The sequence below is a fragment of the Argentina silus genome, assembly GCF_951799395.1.
Source record: "Argentina silus genome assembly, chromosome: 13".
Taxonomy (NCBI): domain Eukaryota; kingdom Metazoa; phylum Chordata; class Actinopteri; order Argentiniformes; family Argentinidae; genus Argentina; species Argentina silus.
Window position 1 is genome coordinate 14896911 of NC_139667.1, and position 21525 is coordinate 14918435.

The 21525-nt window shown below is 45.7% G+C and overlaps 4 protein-coding genes across 4 annotated transcripts in view; 2 read left to right on the forward strand and 2 right to left on the reverse strand.

The window, feature by feature from the left end:
• Window positions 1–471, reverse strand: part of fbxo33 (F-box protein 33) — a 1097-nt gene extending 626 nt beyond the window's left edge. The window contains 1 exon segment of the mRNA XM_083684101.1: window positions 16–471. Within this exon segment, the coding sequence (XP_083540227.1) occupies window positions 16–421 (406 nt within the window). The 5' untranslated portion in view covers window positions 422–471.
• Window positions 472–2860: 2389 nt separating this feature from the next.
• On the forward strand, window positions 2861–6232 carry fam177a1 (family with sequence similarity 177 member A1). Its single transcript, XM_083683831.1, has 5 exons — window positions 2861–2965; window positions 3478–3657; window positions 3819–3885; window positions 4126–4223; window positions 4757–6232. Exons 1-5 carry the CDS (start codon window positions 2897–2899, stop codon window positions 4970–4972), a joined length of 630 nt encoding a protein of 209 aa, XP_083539957.1. The 5' UTR covers window positions 2861–2896; the 3' UTR covers window positions 4973–6232.
• A 141-nt stretch (window positions 6233–6373) lies between these two features.
• Window positions 6374–10366, reverse strand: ppp2r3c (protein phosphatase 2, regulatory subunit B'', gamma). Its single transcript, XM_083683830.1, has 13 exons — window positions 10201–10366; window positions 9931–10055; window positions 9572–9676; window positions 9201–9313; window positions 8956–9053; window positions 8688–8758; window positions 8386–8518; window positions 8019–8074; window positions 7821–7896; window positions 7505–7641; window positions 7117–7254; window positions 6971–7030; window positions 6374–6569 (listed from the first exon to the last, which is right to left on the reverse strand). The coding sequence occupies exons 1-13, from the start codon at window positions 10265–10267 to the stop codon at window positions 6378–6380; spliced, it is 1371 nt and encodes a 456-aa protein (XP_083539956.1). The 5' UTR covers window positions 10268–10366; the 3' UTR covers window positions 6374–6377.
• An 89-nt stretch (window positions 10367–10455) lies between these two features.
• prorp (protein only RNase P catalytic subunit) lies at window positions 10456–21376 on the forward strand. Its single transcript, XM_083683007.1, has 7 exons — window positions 10456–11764; window positions 12428–12475; window positions 12873–13005; window positions 16648–16755; window positions 19015–19163; window positions 19685–19880; window positions 21170–21376. Exons 1-7 carry the CDS (start codon window positions 10776–10778, stop codon window positions 21296–21298), a joined length of 1752 nt encoding a protein of 583 aa, XP_083539133.1. The 5' UTR covers window positions 10456–10775; the 3' UTR covers window positions 21299–21376.
• The last annotated feature ends 149 nt before the right edge of the window (window positions 21377–21525 follow it).

The following is a 21525-nucleotide window of genomic DNA, read 5'->3' on the forward strand; positions in this document are numbered from 1 at the left end:
TGCTCCCAAGCACACATAACACCTGGTCCAAATAGGTGGTCAGTGCGTCTTTCCAGCGGCCAGAAAACTGCGGAGCGTCGCTGTCGACCGCTTCCATCCTGGTTCCATCCACACCTTGCAGCGGGCTGAGGTATCCCTCTACGGGGGCAAACTCCAGCTGGAGCTCGCGCACGAACGAGCCAAATTTCCTCATGAGAAATTCTAATCTTGGGGTTTCCTCGGAACCCGAGCCGCCCCCGTTAGTGCCACCGCCGACACGCAACTTGAGCTCCGTCCATAGCGTCGGGTAAAACAGACACTCCCTCCAGCGACAACACACGGCCGAGGCCCGAAGCTTATCTCGGTCGGATAAAAAGGAAAATATGTGAACAATAAGCTCGCTAGGTAAAGCCATGGCCCCGACACCCCCGCACAGAGCCATGGCGCAAGCCACGTAACAATTACTCTATCGCGGACTAAACGTATAGATATAACCGTTGTAAAAATCGTGAGAGAACGGTTTGGTTCCGCTACTCGTTCTCTGTGAAAACAAACATCGTTGAGCAGCTTTGCCTTCAATACTATCGGATGACTCCACTTCCGACTCCTCGTGGGGATGAAAACAATACACTGCGACATCTAATTCTTTCAAATAACCTGTCACATCGCGCGTGTCCTCTGCATATATAAGCACATTTCAATATGTACATCGATTTAAGAAATAAATATTAATGGTTCAATCGAGATTATGAAAATTACAAATGTAGATAGTGTTATCAAACCGTTTTTACGATGGTTTAGTCCAAAGCGCTGTTATTTTCGCCATACCTCAAGAATGCACATGGGGGAGACATTTCATTGCAGTTGAAGCACAGAGGTTAAGACCAACACGCAGGGTTGCCAGATTTGGCAAAAATTTCCAGCCCAATGGCCACTCGAAACCCGCCCATAAGGCCTGAAAACTAGCCCAATGTCTTTAGTTTTCGCAGCAAGAGAGGAGTTGCGACATTTATCCATGTGTCCTCAAAATGACAGTATAAATACAACTGTTACAATTGCTTTACTTTGTTCTCTGCATTTTCCCTTTGTCACCCAATTATTTAATCAGAACTATAGATGTGATTAATAGTGAATGGTTAAGATTATTATGGTGTGGTATTACACACTTCATGAGTATAAAAATCGAAAAGCCTAAACAGTTTGCTTTTTTATGTCATTAAATAATTCAGAGACCTGGGGTGGTCAGATAGAACAATCAAGTCAAACAAGATCATGAGGGACAAGTTTGTAGCCAGTGTTGTTAGTTTGTTGTTGTGTGTTCACTCCCTCAATACACAACTGGAGGTCAGACAGCTTCATGTTAATACAGTCTAATCCACACACACACACACACACACACACACACACACACACACACACACACACACACACACACACACACACACACACACACACACACACACACACACAATTGGTTAGATAATGTTAGATTATTGACGATGTACAGTGTTGTATCAATGTGCAATAGTTCAAGTACTATAGGAGAAATAGATACATATTTAAATAAGGGTTGCATTTAAAGTTGTCTAACTAGTTGCCCTTTTCCTATGGCAAAAGCTCACACATTTTGCTGCTGTGATGGCACACTGTGGTATTTCACCAAGCAGGTACGGGAGTTCATCCAGGTTTGATTTGTTTTCAAATTCTTTGTGGGTCTGTGCAAACTGAGGGAAATATGTGTCTGTACATAGTCAAAGCTTTTCTTAGTCACAGTGGTCAGGTATTCTGCCACTGTGTACTCTCTCTATTTAGGGCCAGATAACATTCCAGTTTGCTTAGTTTTTTGGTTGATTCTTTCCAATGGGTCAAGTAATTATCTTTTTTTTTCTCATAATTTGGTTGGGTCTAATTGTGTTGCTGTTCTGGGGCTTTGTAGGGTCTGTTTGTGGACAAAGCCCCAGAACCAGCTGGTTGAGGGGACTCTTCTCTAGGCTCATCTCTCTCACCTCTCATCTCTCTCTCACTCTCTCACTCACTCACTCACTCAGCAACAACCTGCCTCACTGCCTAATACTGAGCAGCAGGTCACAGTGAAAAAAGAGAAATGTCCTGGCTGCCGCGGTGCAATTTAAAAGTAGCCCAAAAACTCGCACCATAACGACCATAACATTTTCACCCGCGACCTCGTTTTCAAAGTAGCCCAATTTGGCGTAAAAACCGCGGACATGGCAACCCTGCCAACACGTGAGGTTTATTTTGGTGGATTCTCTGATCACTCCATGGACCAGTCATACACTCATTACATTATTAAACATTTATTATGGTTCCAAAACACGAAATAACCAGATACCTCGCTCTTTCCATACCCATCGTGCTCTAGCATTGTAATTTAATCATTTTTTCTTTCTTTTTTTACCATGTTTTTTTTCTAATGTAGACATTTTAACAAGGATTGTGAAAAAATAACGCAAGTTGTAATCCAATGTTTTACTAAATAAATACTTTAAATAAAAAATAAAGGACATTCTCCGCTGCAACCCCCACTCTTTGGAACACTCTCTCAAACCACATCAAAGAATCCAGCACGCTCTCCTCCTTCAAAAGATCCCTCAAAAACAATCTTTTAAAACTTTTCAACTTTTTTTATTGTTAAACATTTTTTTATTGTTTGTATTATTGTTTTTACTGACTATGCTTTTGTTTTACTTTATTTATCTATCTATTCTTGTTCTCTCCATGGAATATAGTGCCTTTGAATACTGAGAAAAGCGCTATACAAAATAAATGCATTATTATTATTATTATTATTATTATTATAAATGCAGTGTTGTGATGCTGGCCATAAAATAACATTCGAACACGTCACGTCCGTCTCCTAGGAACGGAGAGAGAGAACGAGTCAGGCAGAAGAAGTGGAATGGCAGAGTTGTCACTGTACCTCACTAATGTCAACATTTCATTGGGACAAGCTATCGACAGCGACAAGGTTTTATAAGAGTCCTCATTCACCTTTTACACCCTCATGAATGTCACTCTTGCAGTCAGCATTGATCGTTCCTTTTTGTTTGTTGTCTTCTTAGTTGGCTAGATATAGCTACTTCCCTAGCCGAGCAGATTAGCTATTTATGCCAGCTAGCTGTAATTACCAAGCTCAGTGTTGTGTATTCTCATAGCTAGCAAGCAAGATACGCTCTCATGGCGCTAATGACACCATGAGTGTGTGAATCGTGCTGTTAGGTTAAATGTGGTGTTAGGTTTAAGCTAAAACTGTTCGAATGTTTTTATTTGAATAGCCTAGTGAATGTGTGACATGTCAACAACCCAATAGATAATATCACGAGTTTGTGATAATAATTGATAATAGAAACTGTCAGTCATATTCACATTAACAGCTGTAAACAAAAATCTCTAAAAAAAACACAGGGGTTTGCTGTTGTTGAGGAGGATGATGATGATGGTGGTGGTGGTGATGATGATGATGTTGATGTTTCCCTGCAGAGCTCCAGTATGACGAAGGAGTTTGAGAGTGTGGAGCTGGGAGATGTGGGGTTGAAGCAGGCCAAGGTTCCCCGCAGAACCATCTACTTTGCCAGCGGAGAGACCATGGAGGAGTACAGCACAGACGAAGATGAGGAGGAGGAAGAGCCAGTGAAGAAGGATCTGCTGACAACTGACACGGTTGGTTGGTTGGTTGGTTGGTTGGTCTATCTGACCCTAACTGAGAGAACTTTCTGCTGTAGTTGTTGTCTGAAGTGAGACTGGATAGTGTTGAATTCAGGGTAGGCTGGTGAAGGTTGGTTATTGTTTGTCCTAATACTCTAATGATGTGTGTGTTCCAGTCCAAGCTGACCTGGGGCCCTTACTTCTGGTTCCATATGTGGAGAGCGGCGACCTCCACCATATCAGGTGATGTGTCTCTAGTATCATTGACTATAGTGTATATTCATAGACTATTCAGTGTATTTCAGATACACTGACATGGACTGTGGAGAAACATATTATCATGATAATGACATTCTTTCTATATCGATTATCCCTCCCAGTTACAGTTATGTTCCCATTCAGTTCCCATTGTAGTGCGTAAGTTATGTTATGAATACTGTGATCATTATTTAATTCTGGACTATTTCTGTTTTTCACTTTCAGTTTGTGACTACCTTGGAGAGAGAATGGCCTCGCTGTTTGGCATAACCTCCCCCAAGTATCAGTACGCTATTGATGAATACTACAGGATGAAAAAGGAGGTAAATTATCAACCGTTACCAACTACAGAATTACCAACTACAGTTTGAGGAGTAGGTTATTATTAGGAGTAGGTATTAACAGTTAAACAACATGTGACAGTGTTTGAGGAACCTCTTGTTAGATGAACAAACTCATGTTAAACTACACTATGTTTACATATGTTGTGAATTCTTGGAATGCTGGGATTACTTTACATTATACCAGTGCTCCTCACTCCTGGTCCTGGAGAGCTGCAGTACTGCATGTGTTTGTCCCAGCTCAGCACTGACACACCTGATTCAGCTGATCATGGTTTTGAAGATGAGTTGATGAGTTCAATCAGTGTGATGGCACGAGTGGGACATAAACCTGGAACCACTGCAGCTCTCCAGGACAAGGATTGAGTATCACTGAACTATACCTTTGTTGTCATTAACACTCTATTACCACTATTCCTAGTGAACGTAGCAGGTTTAGTCCTTTATTCCTGAGTGAACGTAGCAGGTTTAGTCCTTATTCCTGATCCCGTGTGATGTCATCCCTGCTCCCCCAGGAGGAAGATGAGGAAGAAGAGAACCGTCTGTCCGAGGAGGCAGAACGTCGCTACGAGGAACAGCAGAACCAGGAGAACCCTCAGAACCAGCAGCAGCCGGCCACGGAACAGCCTGAGGGATCTGCCTCCTTCGTTAACGTGACCTTCGACCTGGAACCAGAGCCGCGCACTGCCACGCCAGACGCCAACAGACGGCCCGCCCCCATTCCTTCCTGAAACAGACACCCTGCCCCCATTCCTTCCTGAAACAGACACCCCGCCACCATTCCTTCCTGAAACAGACGGCCCGCCCCCATTTCCATTAAATGGACACCGTACATTTCTATCAATACACGCATTTTCCTTTTCTTTGCAGTCGTGTAGCAATGATATTCTTATTTTTGTTAATCGATTGTGCTGCATTAGTAAGTCAAGAGGTGTTTCATGAGACAAAGGGATTCTTTAGTTGCTTGTACTGTAGGTACTGTATGTATATGCAGGCTGAGGTAGAAATTGGAGGACTGGCTCATTGTAATGCATGGAATGAGGAACGGTATCAAACACACGTTTGATACTGAAAGTCTCTCCCCATTGACAGTAAATGAGCACACTGATGAAGAATGTATCTAATGCTGAAATTCCCAATGGTTTATTTTTTCAGATGTAGCGTATGACAATGTAGAAAAAAAGAAGCAAGATATCTCAAGTGTCCTTTTGTGAAAATGGTGCTTGGCTTTATCTATATATATATATGTGTATGTGTAATATATATATATATTATGCATACTGTATTTTTTCAGACCAGCTGTCAACATGAGGCATGGAACTGTACCCAGACCTTATCTATTAATGCCACCCAGTGAGACTGTGACTGTTCAAAACCTTCATCATTGATAGCATTAGCAACATATGCTAACACTTTACCCCACTTTTCCTCTTGGCTATTATACCAGTGTCCACAGCTAGAGAGAGATGCTAAGGTAAAAGCTAAGATGTCCAGCAACCAGAAGGAAAGCTGCTGTTCAACCCTACTGTGGCCATAGTCCCATGATGGTAATATGCACCCTGCTACTCATCACCCTGAGTGAAGGCCTGCAGTAGAATACAGACAAGAGTTACTGACCACCCTGCAGTAGAATACAGACAAGAGCTACTGACCACCCTGCAGTAGAATAAAGACAGGAGTTACTGACCACCCTGCAGTAGAATAAAGACAGGAGTTACTGACCACCCTGCAGTAGAATAAAGACAAGAGCTACTTTGTTATGGTAGATGATGTCATTATGAAGGAAAATGTGTCTTTTTTTCTCTCAGCTGTGATTTACACCACTGTGTCCGCATCCCATGAAAGACAAACAAGAAGGCCAACATAAAGAAAATGTTTTCAAGTTTATTGGTGAAAAACATTCAAAGGAAAGATTTTTTTATAACAAAACTGAAAAATGTTTTTTTTATTAGACATTTCATATACTGTACATTAATAAACATGGAACTGTACTGTGTTGTTTTGAGAAGCAGCTTTTTTCCAACACCTTAATTCCAGTGAAGAAAAGAGAACTCCGTCTCTGCGGTAACATATATATCCTCTTCCTGGTCAGAACAGCCTCCCCCTCCACCCCCAGTCTGGCTGCAGTGTTATGCATCATGTGTCATCCAGGTCAGCTGTGTTGCTGTCGTTGTCGTTGGCGACCAACACCTCCCTGTTCTCGTAGGTCCAGAAGCCGTTGAGGTCGATGAGGATGCTGGAGACGGTGTCCCCCTGGCTGCTGCTCACCAGGTCCTGTAGCGTGATCTTGTAGGGATCCCTGGGCTTCACCATGTCAAAGATCTCATCCTGAGGGGACAAGTGTTACACACATGGTCTTATTTTATTATAATACAGTTTGGGAAACAGGGTATCACAGTGACAGTTGTAATCCCCAAACAGTATGAAGTTGAGGTCTGACACACATGGTCTTATTTTATTATAATACAGTTTGGGAAACAGGGTATCACAGTGACAGTTGTAATCCCCAAACAGTATGAAGTTGAGGTCTGCAACTCCAAACAGCTGCCTAACACCCTCCAACCCCTCAGTTTCTGAATGAGACAGATACTCATCAGGCTATGTGCTGTAGCCAACTCCTATGACAATGGTTGTCATGCCAACTCCTATATATGGTTGTCATGCCAACTCCTATGTCTATGGTTGTCATGACGCCTCCTGGGTAAATAATAGGTGACAGGTGTGTTTACCTTGACGTCCTGGAAGGACACAGGTTCCTGGCCATGAATCTTCATCTGCTCCTGGATGGCCTGGGGAGGCGGGGAGATGGAGAGAATGAGTTCTGAGAGACAGAGAGAGAGAAAGTTGTATCTAGAGGTGTCATCTCTCTCCTCACCCTGAAGAAGTAGTTGAGGGCGAAGACGTTGAGGTAGCCTTTGTTCTCCATGTCCAGCAGCTTAAAGATGTACTGCAGCGCAGCTGGCTCCTTCCTGTTCTCCAGGGCTAGCACAAAGTCCAGGTACGTCTTATAGTCCTGAGAGCATGTTCAACATTTACTGCGTTCATGGATTCAAACTTTGAGCGACAAGCTTAGATCTACAGAACCTGCAAGGAAAGCTTTTTTAACACAAATGGGTCAGAACACTATAAACTGTAGGGAGGACAGGGCAGGTACCGTCTCTCCATCAGTAACCATATAAACCATGTTCTACCAGTGGCCAGAAAGGGTTGTTGTGGGTAGTGGGTAGTTAATTGTGGGTAGTTAGTTGTGAGTAGTTAGTTACCATCTCTCCGTCGTAGGTGAGGCACTCCTGGTAGACGCGGTCGAGGAAGACGCTGGTCAGGGTGCCGGTGCCGTAGCGAGACAGCTCCTCCTTACTCAACATCCCGTTGTGGTCTTTGTCCAGGTTCAGGTACTGACCTACCAGCAGGAGACACACAGGAGAGACCATCACACACCAGGACCTGGTGTTAGAGAGGGCTGCTGTACAAACCAGGATCTTTACGATCTAGAGCTGACCATAGACCCCCAGAGCAGACTCTCTCTGCCACAGTGCTTACCATAGACCCTCAGAGCAGACTTTCTGCTGCAGTGCTTACCATAGACCCTCAGAGCAGAAGGGGCTGAGAACCAGTTGGACTCCTGGCTCTCCTTGGACAGTTCCTCATCTCTCAACTGAGGAGAGAAATAGAAAATGGTAACACATGAGCAGGTCTCCGAAGGAGGTCTTCTTTTGACAAATCCTCTGCTTCCATATGGCAGTGATTTCACATGATGCATAAATACTGACACCTCACCTCCAGTAGGTCATCCAGGAAGCTGCAGGCCAGGATGTCTTGAATCTTTATCTTCCCTGAAAGACATCAGGAAGAGATGTAACAGTCAGGTAAATCTCTGGAAAAAACCATTCAAAGCCCTTATACTGGACATGCACAAGTCATTTGTGATGTTTTAGATCAGTGATACTAAATCCTGGCCCTGGAGAGGTGGAGTGGGTGCAGGTTTTCGTCCCGCCAAGTGCTATCACACCTGATTGAACTAATCAACTGATCTTCAAGACATTGATCAGCTGACTCAGGTGCGTCAATGCTGAGCTGGGACACGTCTGCAGCTCTCCGGGACCAGGAGTGAGGATCACTGTTTTTGGGGGGTTTGTTTACTGACCGGTTCTCAGAGGGTCCAGGAAGAAGAAGAACTTGCGTACAGCCGTGCAGACGTAGAAGGAATAGAAGGATTTCTCCAGGCCATCCAGCTGAGGCAGGGTGGGGATCAACTCTAGGATGTAGTTCTCTAGGTCCTGTCACATGACCACACAGAGAGATACACACACACACCATCTTTCATATCTCTATAAGGCAAAGATGGGTAACCTCGATAAGAGAGAGAGAAAAGAGTAAGAGAGAGACAGAGGGAGGGAGATAGAAGGGAAGAGAGGATATTCCTGTAAGTGGGAGAGTACTACTTACAGACTCGCGGAGGTAGCCCTGTCCAGCCACATCATACAGACTCAGACCAATCCTCGTCTGGTGCAGCCACACTGGAGAAGGACACGTCAATATCAACATCAGGAGACAGTATCAAACACACCATCAAAGAACACCACTCCTCCACCTCAACGAACACAACCATCACAGAATACCACTTCTCCACAACGACACAACCATAGGGGAGCTGAACTGAATTGTTACGAGTCAGCTAACCCGCTAGAAGAGAGGAGACCGCAATGGAACGGACCTTTTCTCATGACGTAGTTGAAGAACTGCATGATGGATATCCGTCCGTAGGGGTCGTTGTGGAGGAGCTTGGCGTACACTCTGGCAGTGAAGAACTGCCTGGGGAGAGGGACGGGGGTGTGAACACATTAGGAAGAGTTCTAATATCAAGCCGGCCAACCAAACATCTATGTTATTGGCTGAAGTAGCCGGTCTCTCGGACGTGATTGTACGATGCAAACAGAGTACCATCCCCTCTCTACTCACTTGCACTTCACTCCGGCCTTCTCCCCGACCCTCAGGTAGCTGTCATAGTTGATCATGGCCTCCTCCCCTGTCATCGGAGGGACCTGGTGTTTGTCCAGCAGGAACCACAGGTTCTACACAACAGACAGAGGAAAAACAGAGAGATGATTTTATATGATATGAAAATCAAAGCACAAAGCATACTCTGCTAAATCAGAGAGAGAGAAGGTCACCGTCACAGTTTTTGAAGTTGTGGTGTTAATACAGGACAATAAACACAGCATTGTGGCGTGTAGCACACTAGTGTCATCTTTATACTGTGAGATTCAGGAGAGGTTGATCTTGTTCTATCAGTGTCTATCAGATTCCTGAGCTGGTGGTGTCAGTGTCACCTGTAACTCCTCGTTGTCCAGAAGCTCTCGACTCTTCCTCTGTAGAAACACGGCTCTGGACTCCTCTCTAAGTTTCTGGAGTAGCACCTCATCTTCTGCTGGGAGCTACAGGAATACAACATTATAGACAGATAAGACAAAACCTCATTATGATCCTTTCACAAAATAGTGGACACAGGGGCTGCCAAACACCAGTCTCACTGACTAAATCAAACTTAGACTCTGGGTTCCGAGATTAGTCAAATACTGTACACATATTTGGCCAAAAAACATCCATATATTCCCCAGTTGTGACTGATGAGCCAAACTATGACATTATTCAATCAGTTGATTTGTCAGTGGACCGTTCAGCTGTTTACCCGGTAGTAGAAGCGTGGAATATTCTTGTAGGAGCCGTCTTTGTTGCCTCCCCCCCTCCACTCTGTGTAATATTTGGTGAAGAGAGCGGTTTCCTCTGCTTTCTTCTCCTCCTCACTCCTCTCATCTGAACAGAAATGGGTACACATTGTCACAATAAACGCATGCGAACATCCAATTAAAAATGCATGATTTATTGCTGGCCAGATTTTAACGGCTATCTAGGCTAGCCAAACTAGCTAACAACAAACTGAAAAAGAGAAGTTGCTCACCTTTTTTGGCGGTTGCCAGTCGTCTTTTCAGAAGCTCCTTCCAGTGCACTGACTTATCGATTGACATTTTCACTTCAGATTATTCCAAAGTGGTAAAAAATTAAAACTGAACCGTTTTTACGTGAAGTTGTCTGTCATCTGAAAAGCAAAATACTCGATTACGCTTCTGAACTGCATCAAAATCGTCGCATGCTTATGACGTCACAACACGCGACGCTTCAAACTGAGGAGGCATGTTACTCGTGTTGTGTTTTTGGTTGTATCCGTAGGTTTGTCACTTCAAACGGTCAGTTTTCAGCAAAATTATATCACAGACCATGTCCAATCACATATTTGTGACTCTCCTTTATATGGCAAAATAATAAAACCGATGATGTTATCCATTGTCAATTCATAGTTTGCGTGTATGTTAGTCAATGTCAACTGAAGTGTTCATCACAGAGAAGCTCTGTTGCTATCGTAATATAGGTTTCTAGCACCAGCTATGTGGGAATTAGGAATATAACGTACCGTGTGCAATTAAGACCTTTTTTATTTCCATCGAGATTAGCCAATGCTCTTGGTTTGTGCGAGAGATGGGTTCAATACTGATATCGAAGCCAGTCATATGCCTGAGATACATTCATCCACTCTTCCATCCCAGAGCTGCTAGCTTGACTCCTCTAAAGAATGTAATTTCCCTGTTTAAAGTCAGTAAACTGCCCAATGCACGGCTTCTCTGCACTAAAGGAGAAAATAGGGATGTTGGCAGTAACAGAGGAGAGGGCAGACACAGGGACTTCAACCCCAGGGACAAACCCTTCGTCCCCAGGTCTGTTTTTGCAGCCGGGACAGCTAAAAGGACCTCTGAGTTCCTCAAGAAGAAGGCAGGGGGGGATACATTCCCACAGGAGGAGGAGCGGGACCCCAACAGCAGGAACAGTAAGAGGATGGAGACCCCAGACCGCCCCCTCACAGCCCCAGAGTGGTCTCAGCTCAGAGAGTCCTCCCCCAGCCCCGAGCGCTTCGACGTCCGGATGATGTCATCGCTGCTGGCGGACAGGGTGGAGCTTGACGTGGCCAAGTCCCTGCTGGCCTATGTTGCCACAGAGACGGGGACACTATCATACGAGCTGCTGCTGCGCTACCTGACGCTGTGTGTGAATGGCGGCCATCACTCAGAGGTGTTTGACCTCTATGACATCATGCGTGGGCGGTTCCAGGCACTGGACACAGGGGCGTACAGCCTGATGATCAAGGGCTTCAGCAGGACGGAGCGATGGAGGGAGAGCCTTGCTATCCTGGAGGACATCAAGAGGGTCATCACCCCCACCACAAGTAATTACGGCGACGTCATCGCCGGGGCGGTGCAGCACGGGGACATGGCCACGGCCTGGGCGACTTATGATGAGGCCATCGCGAAGGGCCTGAGCCCGCACCAGGAGACGTGGCAGAGCCTGTTCCAGGGCGGGGTCTGTCACCATGGCAATGGGGACAGGCTGCAGGAGGTCCTTCTCTACATGAGAGACAACCAGATCTACCCCCAGGAGCCCCTGGTCAGGGCCATCACAGCATGGTTTCAGAGGTGAGTTATTAATGTAGGGAGCATAACTAGGCCTATTCCCGAAGATGTGTTGCTGGTAAAGGAAACACGTATGTTCTGTACCTATTGTAGTCTTTTTTTTTTTTTTTTAAATATGTTTTTACGGCATTTCTGCTTTATTGGGATAGAGACAGTAGAGATTGACAGGAAGGATGGGAGAGAGAGAGAGGAGGGATGACATGCAAGATAGGTCGAGGATCGGAATTGAACCAGGAACCTTGTGATTAGTGTGCTACGCCACTACGCGCCCTATACCTATTGTAGTCTAACAGCATTGTCTCCCTCCAGTTTCAGATTTAACGTATGAATCAGTGGAGGCTGGTGGAGGTAGAAATCGGAGGGTGGGCTGATTGTAATGCATGGAATGGCGTGAGGAATGGTATCAAACACGAGTTTGATACCATTCTTCATTCTATTCCATGCGTTACAGTGAGCCAGTTCTCCGATTTCTACCTCCCCTGGTATGAAAGCACTCAACATGCATCACACACGCAACATAGCATGTATGCAGTCACACTCCAGGTCTGTCTGCAGGTCTCTCTTGTTAAAGGGATATGGGATTTAATCTCAGTGAGACTAACCTGGATGAATGAAGGTTAAATTGTACCTGTTGTAGTCTGACCATGTGTCCCTCTCTCCCTCCAGTGTCCCAGACCAGACATTTAAAGGAAGGTGGACCACTGTTGACCCCAGGTGACGACAGACACATCCTCATCATCAGCAGGCCTGCCATCATAGTGTCATGATGATTGATCAGTGTTTTATTTCATGTGTCTCTCTTATATGAGGATAAGCTCTCCATAGTCCTCCACTAGAAGTCAACACAACACTGACAGCTGGAAGCCTATTTACCAGGGCCCTTTCTCAGTCGTTAGGAACACATTCCCTTGTATCCTCTCCTCCGTCCTCCACTCGCTTCCTACTCAAAATGCATTGGAGGACAATATCTAGGTTCCCCACCCCTCAGATCTTCTCCTCCAATGCTTTTTTGAGAAAGAGGCAACTGGAGGATGGTGGATAGGATGCACGGAATCGAGTTTCTAACAATTGAGAAAGAGCCTATGACATGACATTGACCCCTGACCTCCAGGGGCGTGTGTCGGAGCTGTGGGGCGGGGCTAGAGTCCATCCAGCTGACCCCGGAGGAGTACAAGCAGCTGAAGGAGAGGGTGATGGAGGACGTGATCCAGGGACGAGACGTCTTCAACAAGACCTCACCAGAGGTACACACACACACACACACACACACACACACACACACACACACACACACGCACCTCTCTCCCCCATGTCTGTACAGAGTCTACTCGCCACACTGTATATTAGCAGTCTGCAGGTGATTAGTGCTATGTTGGCTGAACAGAGAAGTTGCAGTGAATACAATCCCCACTAGGTGGGGTCAGTGTCCTTGTCAAGATTTTCAAGATTCAAGATTCTTTATTTGTCACATGCATACAAGTATACAGTGAAATGCAAAAGTGACAGTGCCACAGAGTAGTGCAACAATAAGTTTTAAAATAGAATAAAATAAAATAGAAGTACTAAAAAATATAAGCAGTATAAACAGCGGTGAAGCAATGTACGCAATGGAATGGCAATATACAATGGCAATGGCAATGGCAGGTTGACAGTACAGATAATTGCAGTGGAGGATGAGTCTGCAATGGATGATTATGTGTGTGCATATGTGTTATGATGTCAATGAGTGTGTGAGTGACTTAAGGGGGGCACTGGTGGGGTCATCGTTGATGATCCTGATGGCATGGGGGAAGAAACTCATTCTTAGTCTCTCCGTTCTTGCTGCATGACAGCACACTGATGAAGAATGTATCTAATGCTGAAATTCCCAATGGTTTATTTTTTCAGATGTAGCGTATGACAATGTAGAAAAAAAGAAGCAAGATATCTCAAGTGTCCTTTTGTGAAAATGGTGCTTGGCTTTATTTCAGGTCGAAATTACTTTACATGTAGGCTGTTGTAAACAATCACCATCTATATACCTATATATAGGTTATATATATATATATATATATAATATATATATATTATGCATACATATCTTGGATATGAACATACAGTAAGTGTTTGAGGGGACAGCTACATGGTTCCAGTATAATTATAGTCATGTATAAGACAACAAAACTTGGTCAGAATCCAACAGTGGGACTGAGGTGGGTGTGCAGTGCAGGGGGCCTCAACTAGAGTAACAGGATAAGTAACAGAATAAGTAACAGGAAGTTAGTTATTCCTGTATGACAACTGAGCATGCCACTGTTCTGGATCAGATGATGTCATCGTTGGGTAACCTCTGAAGCAGAGAGGAGCAGAGAGGGGCTGGAAGAGGCCGTGTTGTCAAGTTGACCCTGCTCTTGATTTAGACGAGGTCTGGTGAGCTGGGCTCTACCGTTTAAAATAGCCAGTCGTCCTGAAGGCTGAGTCTGTTCCACAGTTAGATGAAATGGAGGGGGTTTCCAACACATGCACCTCCCCGCGTCCCTGCAGCCCCTGCTGAGCGCGCTCAGCTTGACAAGATGACAACACAGGGGGTGCAAGGCTGGGGCGTGGGCAAGAGAGATAAACTGCAGTTGAGCTTTTTGTTCATGCATCATGTATTCAACTGAGCCTCAGTCCGGATTCACGGAAGCAGAACTGTCCCTTCATGGTGACAGACGTCTGGTGTCATGGCATGTCATGTCGTTCCTCATTCCGTTCCATGCATTACAATGAGCCGGTCCTCCGATGTCTACCTCCAGCAGCCTCCCCTTGGTGCTGGGGTCCTATCTGGTCCGAGTAGGATGTTTGTGAGCCTGCTGGTGTAGCAGCAGTCAGCACAATAGCAGCTTCACATGTCAGAGCTGCAGCAGCCCTCAATACACTCTCACATGAGGCTCTGGAAAGTCCCTGGCTGTGCCGTGTGGACTCTCCCCCCTCCTCTCTCTCACCCCTCTCTCACCCCTCTCTCGCCCCTCTCTCACCCATCTCTCTCCCCCCCCATGGCTGTGTATTATACAGTTTGAGCGATTTATGAAGTGAAACCAGTGTAGGGGGGCTGGAGACTGAGAACGCCCACGGGAGGTGTGCTGGCAGGCTCTGCAGCAGTGGTAGTGTACTCTCTAGGGTTAGGGTTAGTGCAGGGTTAGGGTTAGTACAGGGTTAGGGTTAGTGCAGGCAGGGTTAGTGTTAGTGTATAGGACTGCTGTATGAAAGAGTGCAAGAGAACGCAAACGTAATGAATCATTTCTGTTCTCACTGGTGATAGATTGTCCTCCTGCAGCACGGCTCAGTCATGTCTCTTCAAAACGCCTCAGGTTGATTGTGTTAAAGGTGGAGACTAAGAACAGAATAAGTCTAATGACTTGTAATAATGTGTTTGTGTATTTGTGTAGCCAGGGTGTAACCTTGTACCCATTGTCTAGTGTGGACAGGGAACACCCATGCTTGCAGGGTTAGTGCTAATTCTAGAGTCAAGAATAGAACCCGACCAACCGGTTCCTCTAGAACCAGCAATAGAACCTCACGTTGATTGTGTTAAACCTGACTGACCGGTGCCTGCTCCTGCAGCCAGAGGGACTGGTGAAACAGACACTAGTCGGTCTCTGTCCAGAACCTTCTCACGAACACCTGGTAAGATGGCAGGTATTGTGAAGAGTTTCAGAAATAGTATTTGTAGAATGCAGGCTACGTCTACACCCTTCACCTCCACAGTGACCAAGGGAGAGTTGAAGAGAGGAGAGGTGAGGGAGAGATGAGGAATGTTTTTTAATCTTTATCCCTCCCATCAGAGAGGGATTCCCCGAACATTCTGACCCTCCCCAACCCACACAGATGTTTCATGACACACTGCTGGCCGTACATTTACTAGCTCTAGCCAAGCTGGCCACAGTCCTACAGTACAGGGATGTGGTCAGTCTGAATACCAGTTGAATTGAAATTCAATTCACACATTGAAACACATTGAAATCGCACATTTGTCAATGAATGAATTGACTTTCAACTCACTTTGTGCACCAACTGAATTAAACTGCTGTAGCAGCATCACATAGGTAACAGAGCAGTGTTCTGCTCTCCAGCATGCTCTGGTAAACTCAGTGGTCCTTTCCTATACATCTGTGACACCTGGGGCACCCATGGGTGTACCCTCCCACGCCTCTGCTGGACCGTACAGGACGGATGCACCCAGGTGTGGAAGGGGAATTCAGAGGCTAGTTTCATAGAGGAGACACAAGAAGTGAAAGTGTTCTGTGTGTTTGCCTGCCTGACGGCTGCCTGAAGGCTCTATTCACTGCAGGCTCTACTTGAGACGGGTGGGCGTGGCCTTCCCATGGGGGTGTGGCCTGATAGGTGAGGGTGTGGTTTGATAGATGAGGGTGTGGTTTGGAATGGGGCCCAGCCTGAAATTCTCCTAATGTCAGTCTCTGTGTACTGTTCTGTCCTGTAGGGCACATTACTGTACTGAGCTACACACACACAATGAACACACACACACAGTATCTGGAGCCACTCCAAGTTCCCATTGAACAGGAAACAAAAGCAATAACAGAGTAGAAAAGGAAGTCGTCCTGGCTAAGCTGTAGAACTGCTGGTCAATATTGACACAGCTCTCTGGATATCCCCCAGTTACCACAGGTCATCCATGTTGTTGTCATGGCATCAAGCCAGGAACCTGACCTCGTGCTCACCAGTCAACGGGCCAACGTTCCTGCTTGCATATTCTATTTCATGCTCATTTGGATATACAGTGTACAGTCATATCTCATAAAAACATTCATAACTAACTGACTACTTGTCTAACCCACAGAAAGATGTAGAACACATGAATGTGATGTGATATCTGTGGTGTAACTACCTGTTCCTCTCTCCTGCAGGAGCTGGAGAGCTTCAGGAGATTTGTGAAGAGGAAGCCAGCGTTTGACGTGGTGATAGACGGCCTCAACGTGGCCAACATCAATAAGGGGCTGCAGCAGTCCGAGACGGTGAGGAACTCGACCCTCTGGTCCTGTCTGAACTGGCACTCCACCCATATGGGGTCTTCCACACCAGTGGAGGCTGGTAGAAGTAGAACATACGTGTTTGATACCATTTCTCAGAGCCCGTCCTCCGATTTCTACCTCCACCAGCCTCTTCTGTTCCACACCCTATAGCTGCCCCAGACTGTATTCGAATATGGACAACCATACACCTGTCCTACAGAAGTAAACAACAGTGTCCCATAGAATTATAATTCCTGCCTTGCACATGCACTGCCACTAGGGGGTGATAGAGAGCACATCTGTTTTGGCTGCAGGTCTTCAGTGTTAAGTCACTGTGGTGAAGATCATGATGGGTGTATTATTTATAGTGCTGTATATTTATTTAACCATTGGCTCATGGCCTCACCTCACCTCTGTGGCTGTGTGGGTTTCTAGCTGTGCTGCTCAGTTACCAAAGAATCTGGCTCTCCTCTCCTCTCCTCTCCTCCCCTCCTCTCTTCTCCTCCCCTCCCCTCTCTGCTGAGGGGGTGTACCAGGCACTGAATACCACCTATCCAGTATTAATATTCTGAACCATTTTTTTTCGACTCTATGATATTGTATTCTATTCTATTCTATTGTATTCTGTTTTGTTGTATTGCACGCTGTTTTGTTATATTGCATTCTGTCTGGTCTGGTCCTCTGACAAGCTGGTCCTCTGACAAGCTGTTTAGTAGCCTGGTCCTCTGACAAGCTGTTTAACAGCCTGGTCCTCTGACAAGTGAGCAGGCAGTAAGAGAAGACACTGTGGTCTGAAGGCCGCTGGGTACACAGAGTTAATGACACACAGACTGCATATGGTTCTGGATATACACTGCATTTTTTATTGTTTTAATTGAACCTTTATTCATTCAGGTTACTCTCACTGAGATAAAACATTGTTTTCAAGAGTCCTGGTCCAAGATAGCAGCAGTAGCAGCATTGATGTAGATGGATATTACCAAAGAGGGTGCAAACCTCTCTTTAATATTACTGAGCAGCTTTCTGCTAGCATGCAAAGCAGGAGTAGATAACGGCTTGTGCACACAGTGCTGTACTACTTACTGAAGGTGGAGGCAAAGGGAGGCTGCTGCCGGTAGAAATCGGAGGACGGGCTCATTGTAATGCATGGAATGGAATGAGGAATGGTACCAAACATGTGTGATTACAATGAGCCGGTCCTTCGATGTCTACTTCTTCTAGCCTCCCCTGCTACACACCTACAGGTCTGAGGCCTCAATGTGGGGGGGGGGGGGGGGAGATTCCTGCCCCATAATCATCTGACTAACATCAGTAGGTGAAGTCAGCCCACCGTTTGTTTAGTGGTGTCGTTTATGTATGATTTCAGGGGTTTTCTGACCTACTTAATCTGAAAGCCCTGTCTGTGTGTCTGTCTGTCTGTCCGCCCACTCGTCTACAGCCTGAGCCACAGACAGACCGAATAATGAAATTGAATATGTATTGAAATTGTCTTTTAACTTTTTCCAAGTGACAAAACTCCCCTCCTTCCACGGAGTGCTTCTTATCTCGGTGGCTAGGAGAGAGCAGGAAATGAAACTGATTCAACGTTGTGTAAACGTGATCAGGACTAAGAATGGCTACATGTGAGGCTTCACGTAGCACACGGCTCAGAGGGGTAGATTCCCGATGAACCGCCTCGCGTCTGCTGCTCCCGGACCACTTCCTCATCGTGAATCAGCAGAAAACATCCATGGCGCTGGCTGTTCCCGGGTCAGATCCTCTGTGTCACAGGATAGGACAGGAGCACATCAGGGCATGAGCTTAACATGCGCAAAGTCATAGTACACTGTTGCATGGCATTCCTTCTTCTCCCCCTCCTCCCACCTCTCTCTCTCTCTCTTTCTTTATTCTCTCCTGTCAGAGACACATGCATTTTTGACTGATAGGGGTATGGTATATGCTTAAACATTTCTCTATAGTCCTATTGTCCCAGGCTGTCTGGTCCAGGGAAGTCCCTAGACAGGAACAGGGTGACATGCTGGCTTGAGACTAGGCTATACATCCTTATGCCTACAGGGGATCTGATTCACAAAAATGTTCTCTTCACGGATGATGAAAGGATGATGTACAAGATAATGTGTGTGTTATAATAGGATGATATGGATGGTGTGTGTGTGTGTGTGTGTGTGTGTGTGTGTGTGTGTGTGTGTGTGTGTGTGTGTGTGTGTGTGTGTGTGTGTGTGTGTGTGTGTGTGTGTGTGTGTGTGTGTGTGTGTCCTACAGCTCCTCGCAGTGGTGTCAGAGCTGGAGCGTCAAGGCCAGGTCATCCTGGTTCTGGGCAGGAAACACATGCAGCGGCCGTCACGGAACTGGGACAGGCGTCACATGAGCCTCATCCAGCAGAAGGCTCACTGCTTCTTCACAGACAACATGTAGGTCCTGTTAATGTTACTGCTTCTTCACAGACAACATGTAGGTCCTGTTAATGTTACTGCTTCTTCACAGACAACATGTAGGTCCTGTTAATGTTACTGCTTCTTCACAGACAACATGTAGGTCCTGTTAATCTTACTGCTTCTTTGCTGACAACATGTAGGTCCTGTTAATGTTACTGCTTCTTCACTGGCATGTTGGTCCTCACCTCAGTTTGTTTAGTTTCATTTAGTGTAGGTAATGTGATTTCCACACAATGAGGTATATTCAAATCGATGGAGAAAAGAAAGATTGAAAAATATGCATATATGAAAAACCACATGTGCAGGCGATGTAGTAACCTGCTTCAGGCGTATGAGAGAGACTTATTCCTGTCTTCATGAAATGCATCAGTGGGTGAATATAACAATTAATGTTTTTGTGACCTTTGGATCATTGATGTTTGGCTCCTCTCTTCTATTCTCTTCACTCCTCTCCTCTTCTCTTCCCTCCTCCTAACCGCTCTGGTTTGTGTCGTCAGCTCTGAGGACGACCCCTTCTTGTTGTATGCCACACTGCATTCTGGGAACCACTGTAACTTTGTGAGTCGTGACCTGATGAGGGACCACAAGGCATGCATGCCCGACGGAGCGACCCGACGACTCTTCTTCAAGTGGCAGCGTGGCCACCAGCTGGTGCTGGGGGGGTACACCCCGGGCAAGAAGGTCCACTTCCTGGTGAGACTAGTCATTGAACCTAAACTAATCTTATTCACATCTCACTTTGTACAAAAATTAAACATTTGTCACAAAGGGCTTGACATTGACTCAAGACCAAACCCGAGGAGAGTGGTACAGGGTAAGGTCGAAGGAGGAGAGAAGGTCAAGTACTCCAGATAAGTGAAGCTTCTCTGACTGGATGTTGAAATCACCCAGTATTATGAGCAGTGTGCCGTCATCAGGGAAGAAGCTGAGAAGGACATCTCTCATCTAAGAAGTGGCCAAGCTGACCTGGTGGACAATGTGAAGTTTGACAGGGGAGGTGACAGAAACAGCATGGAATTCAAAGGTGTATATGGACAGGTGTGACAGGGGAAGGACATTATGTGACCACTTAGGTGAGATGAGGAGTCCTGTGCCTCCCCCTCGACCAGAGAGTCTAAGGGAGTGAGAAAAGGAGTAGGCATCAGAGAGGGCTGCTGGAGTAGCTGTGTTTTCCAGTGTAAAACATGTCTGTTGAGGGCAAGGAAGTGGAGGGACATGAAGCAGGCGTAAGCTGAGATAGCCTCTGCTTTCCGGACCTCTGACTGGCAGTTCCAAAGTCCTCCCGCGACAGTGAGGTTGTGGGTAGATTAGATTGGAATGGTTGTGAGGGGAGGTGTAGCGGCGATGTGTCCTCCTGAGGGATGAAATAACAGGAATGGGGAGAAAGCACATTGTGATATTTGCCGGTATAGAGATAGAGGGTTTGTGGGCAATACAAAATGTAGGTAGCGCTCAATACACACAGAGTAGTGAAAAAATAATCAAATAGAATAAAAATACTTAGTAGTTTGGCCTTCCTGTCAGGCCTTCCTCGATGGACTCCACAGATTGACTCCTTCGTCTTTGTGTCAGGAGGCTGTCGCTCTTTGACCGTCAAGATAGAAATGCTGATTCTGTAATTGCTGATGACTAGCAGGGTATCAGCCCCTCCCACCTAATGATCAGTTAGCCACCAGACAGGTTTTACCACTCAATTCCAAATGTATTTAGTTCTAGTCCAAGGTGAGCAGGAGTTAAATACCTTGCAGAATAGTTTCAGGCCCTCCCACTGGAGATTGACAGCAATTGGCTTCAAACAGATAGCTTTCAACAGAAACTAGGTCCCAGAGCTTAAGGCAGGATAGCCACAGCAAAACTACCAGCAACACACTGACTTTAAACAAGATTAAATTAATTAATTTAGTCTAGAGGACATGCTTCACCACTCAATTCCAAATGTATTTGATGGTTATTGTGGTGTCGTTGTGTGTCTGCTCTTTTAGAGGATCCCCAGTTATGATACCATCGTGCAGACAGCTGGAGGAGCGTGGCATATTCCTTACGACGAGGACGGGGCAGAGAGATGCACCTACGAAATCCCTCAGAGGTGGCTCTGCCTCTCCAAGACTTAATCAACCAACAACCTTTACTTCATTTGCCTACCACACATAATTGTATATTACGTTTTCATTGATGAAACTCTATGATAATAAAAAACTGTTGACAGAAAATAGCCTATGTACATATGTCTTCTGAGATTTGTTTTGACAACATGCTGCAGTAGTGGTCATATGAATGAACTGTGTTGATCCTGTAATAGTGTTGTCCCTTGTTGAAAAGGCAATGGTTAGTTCTGCTT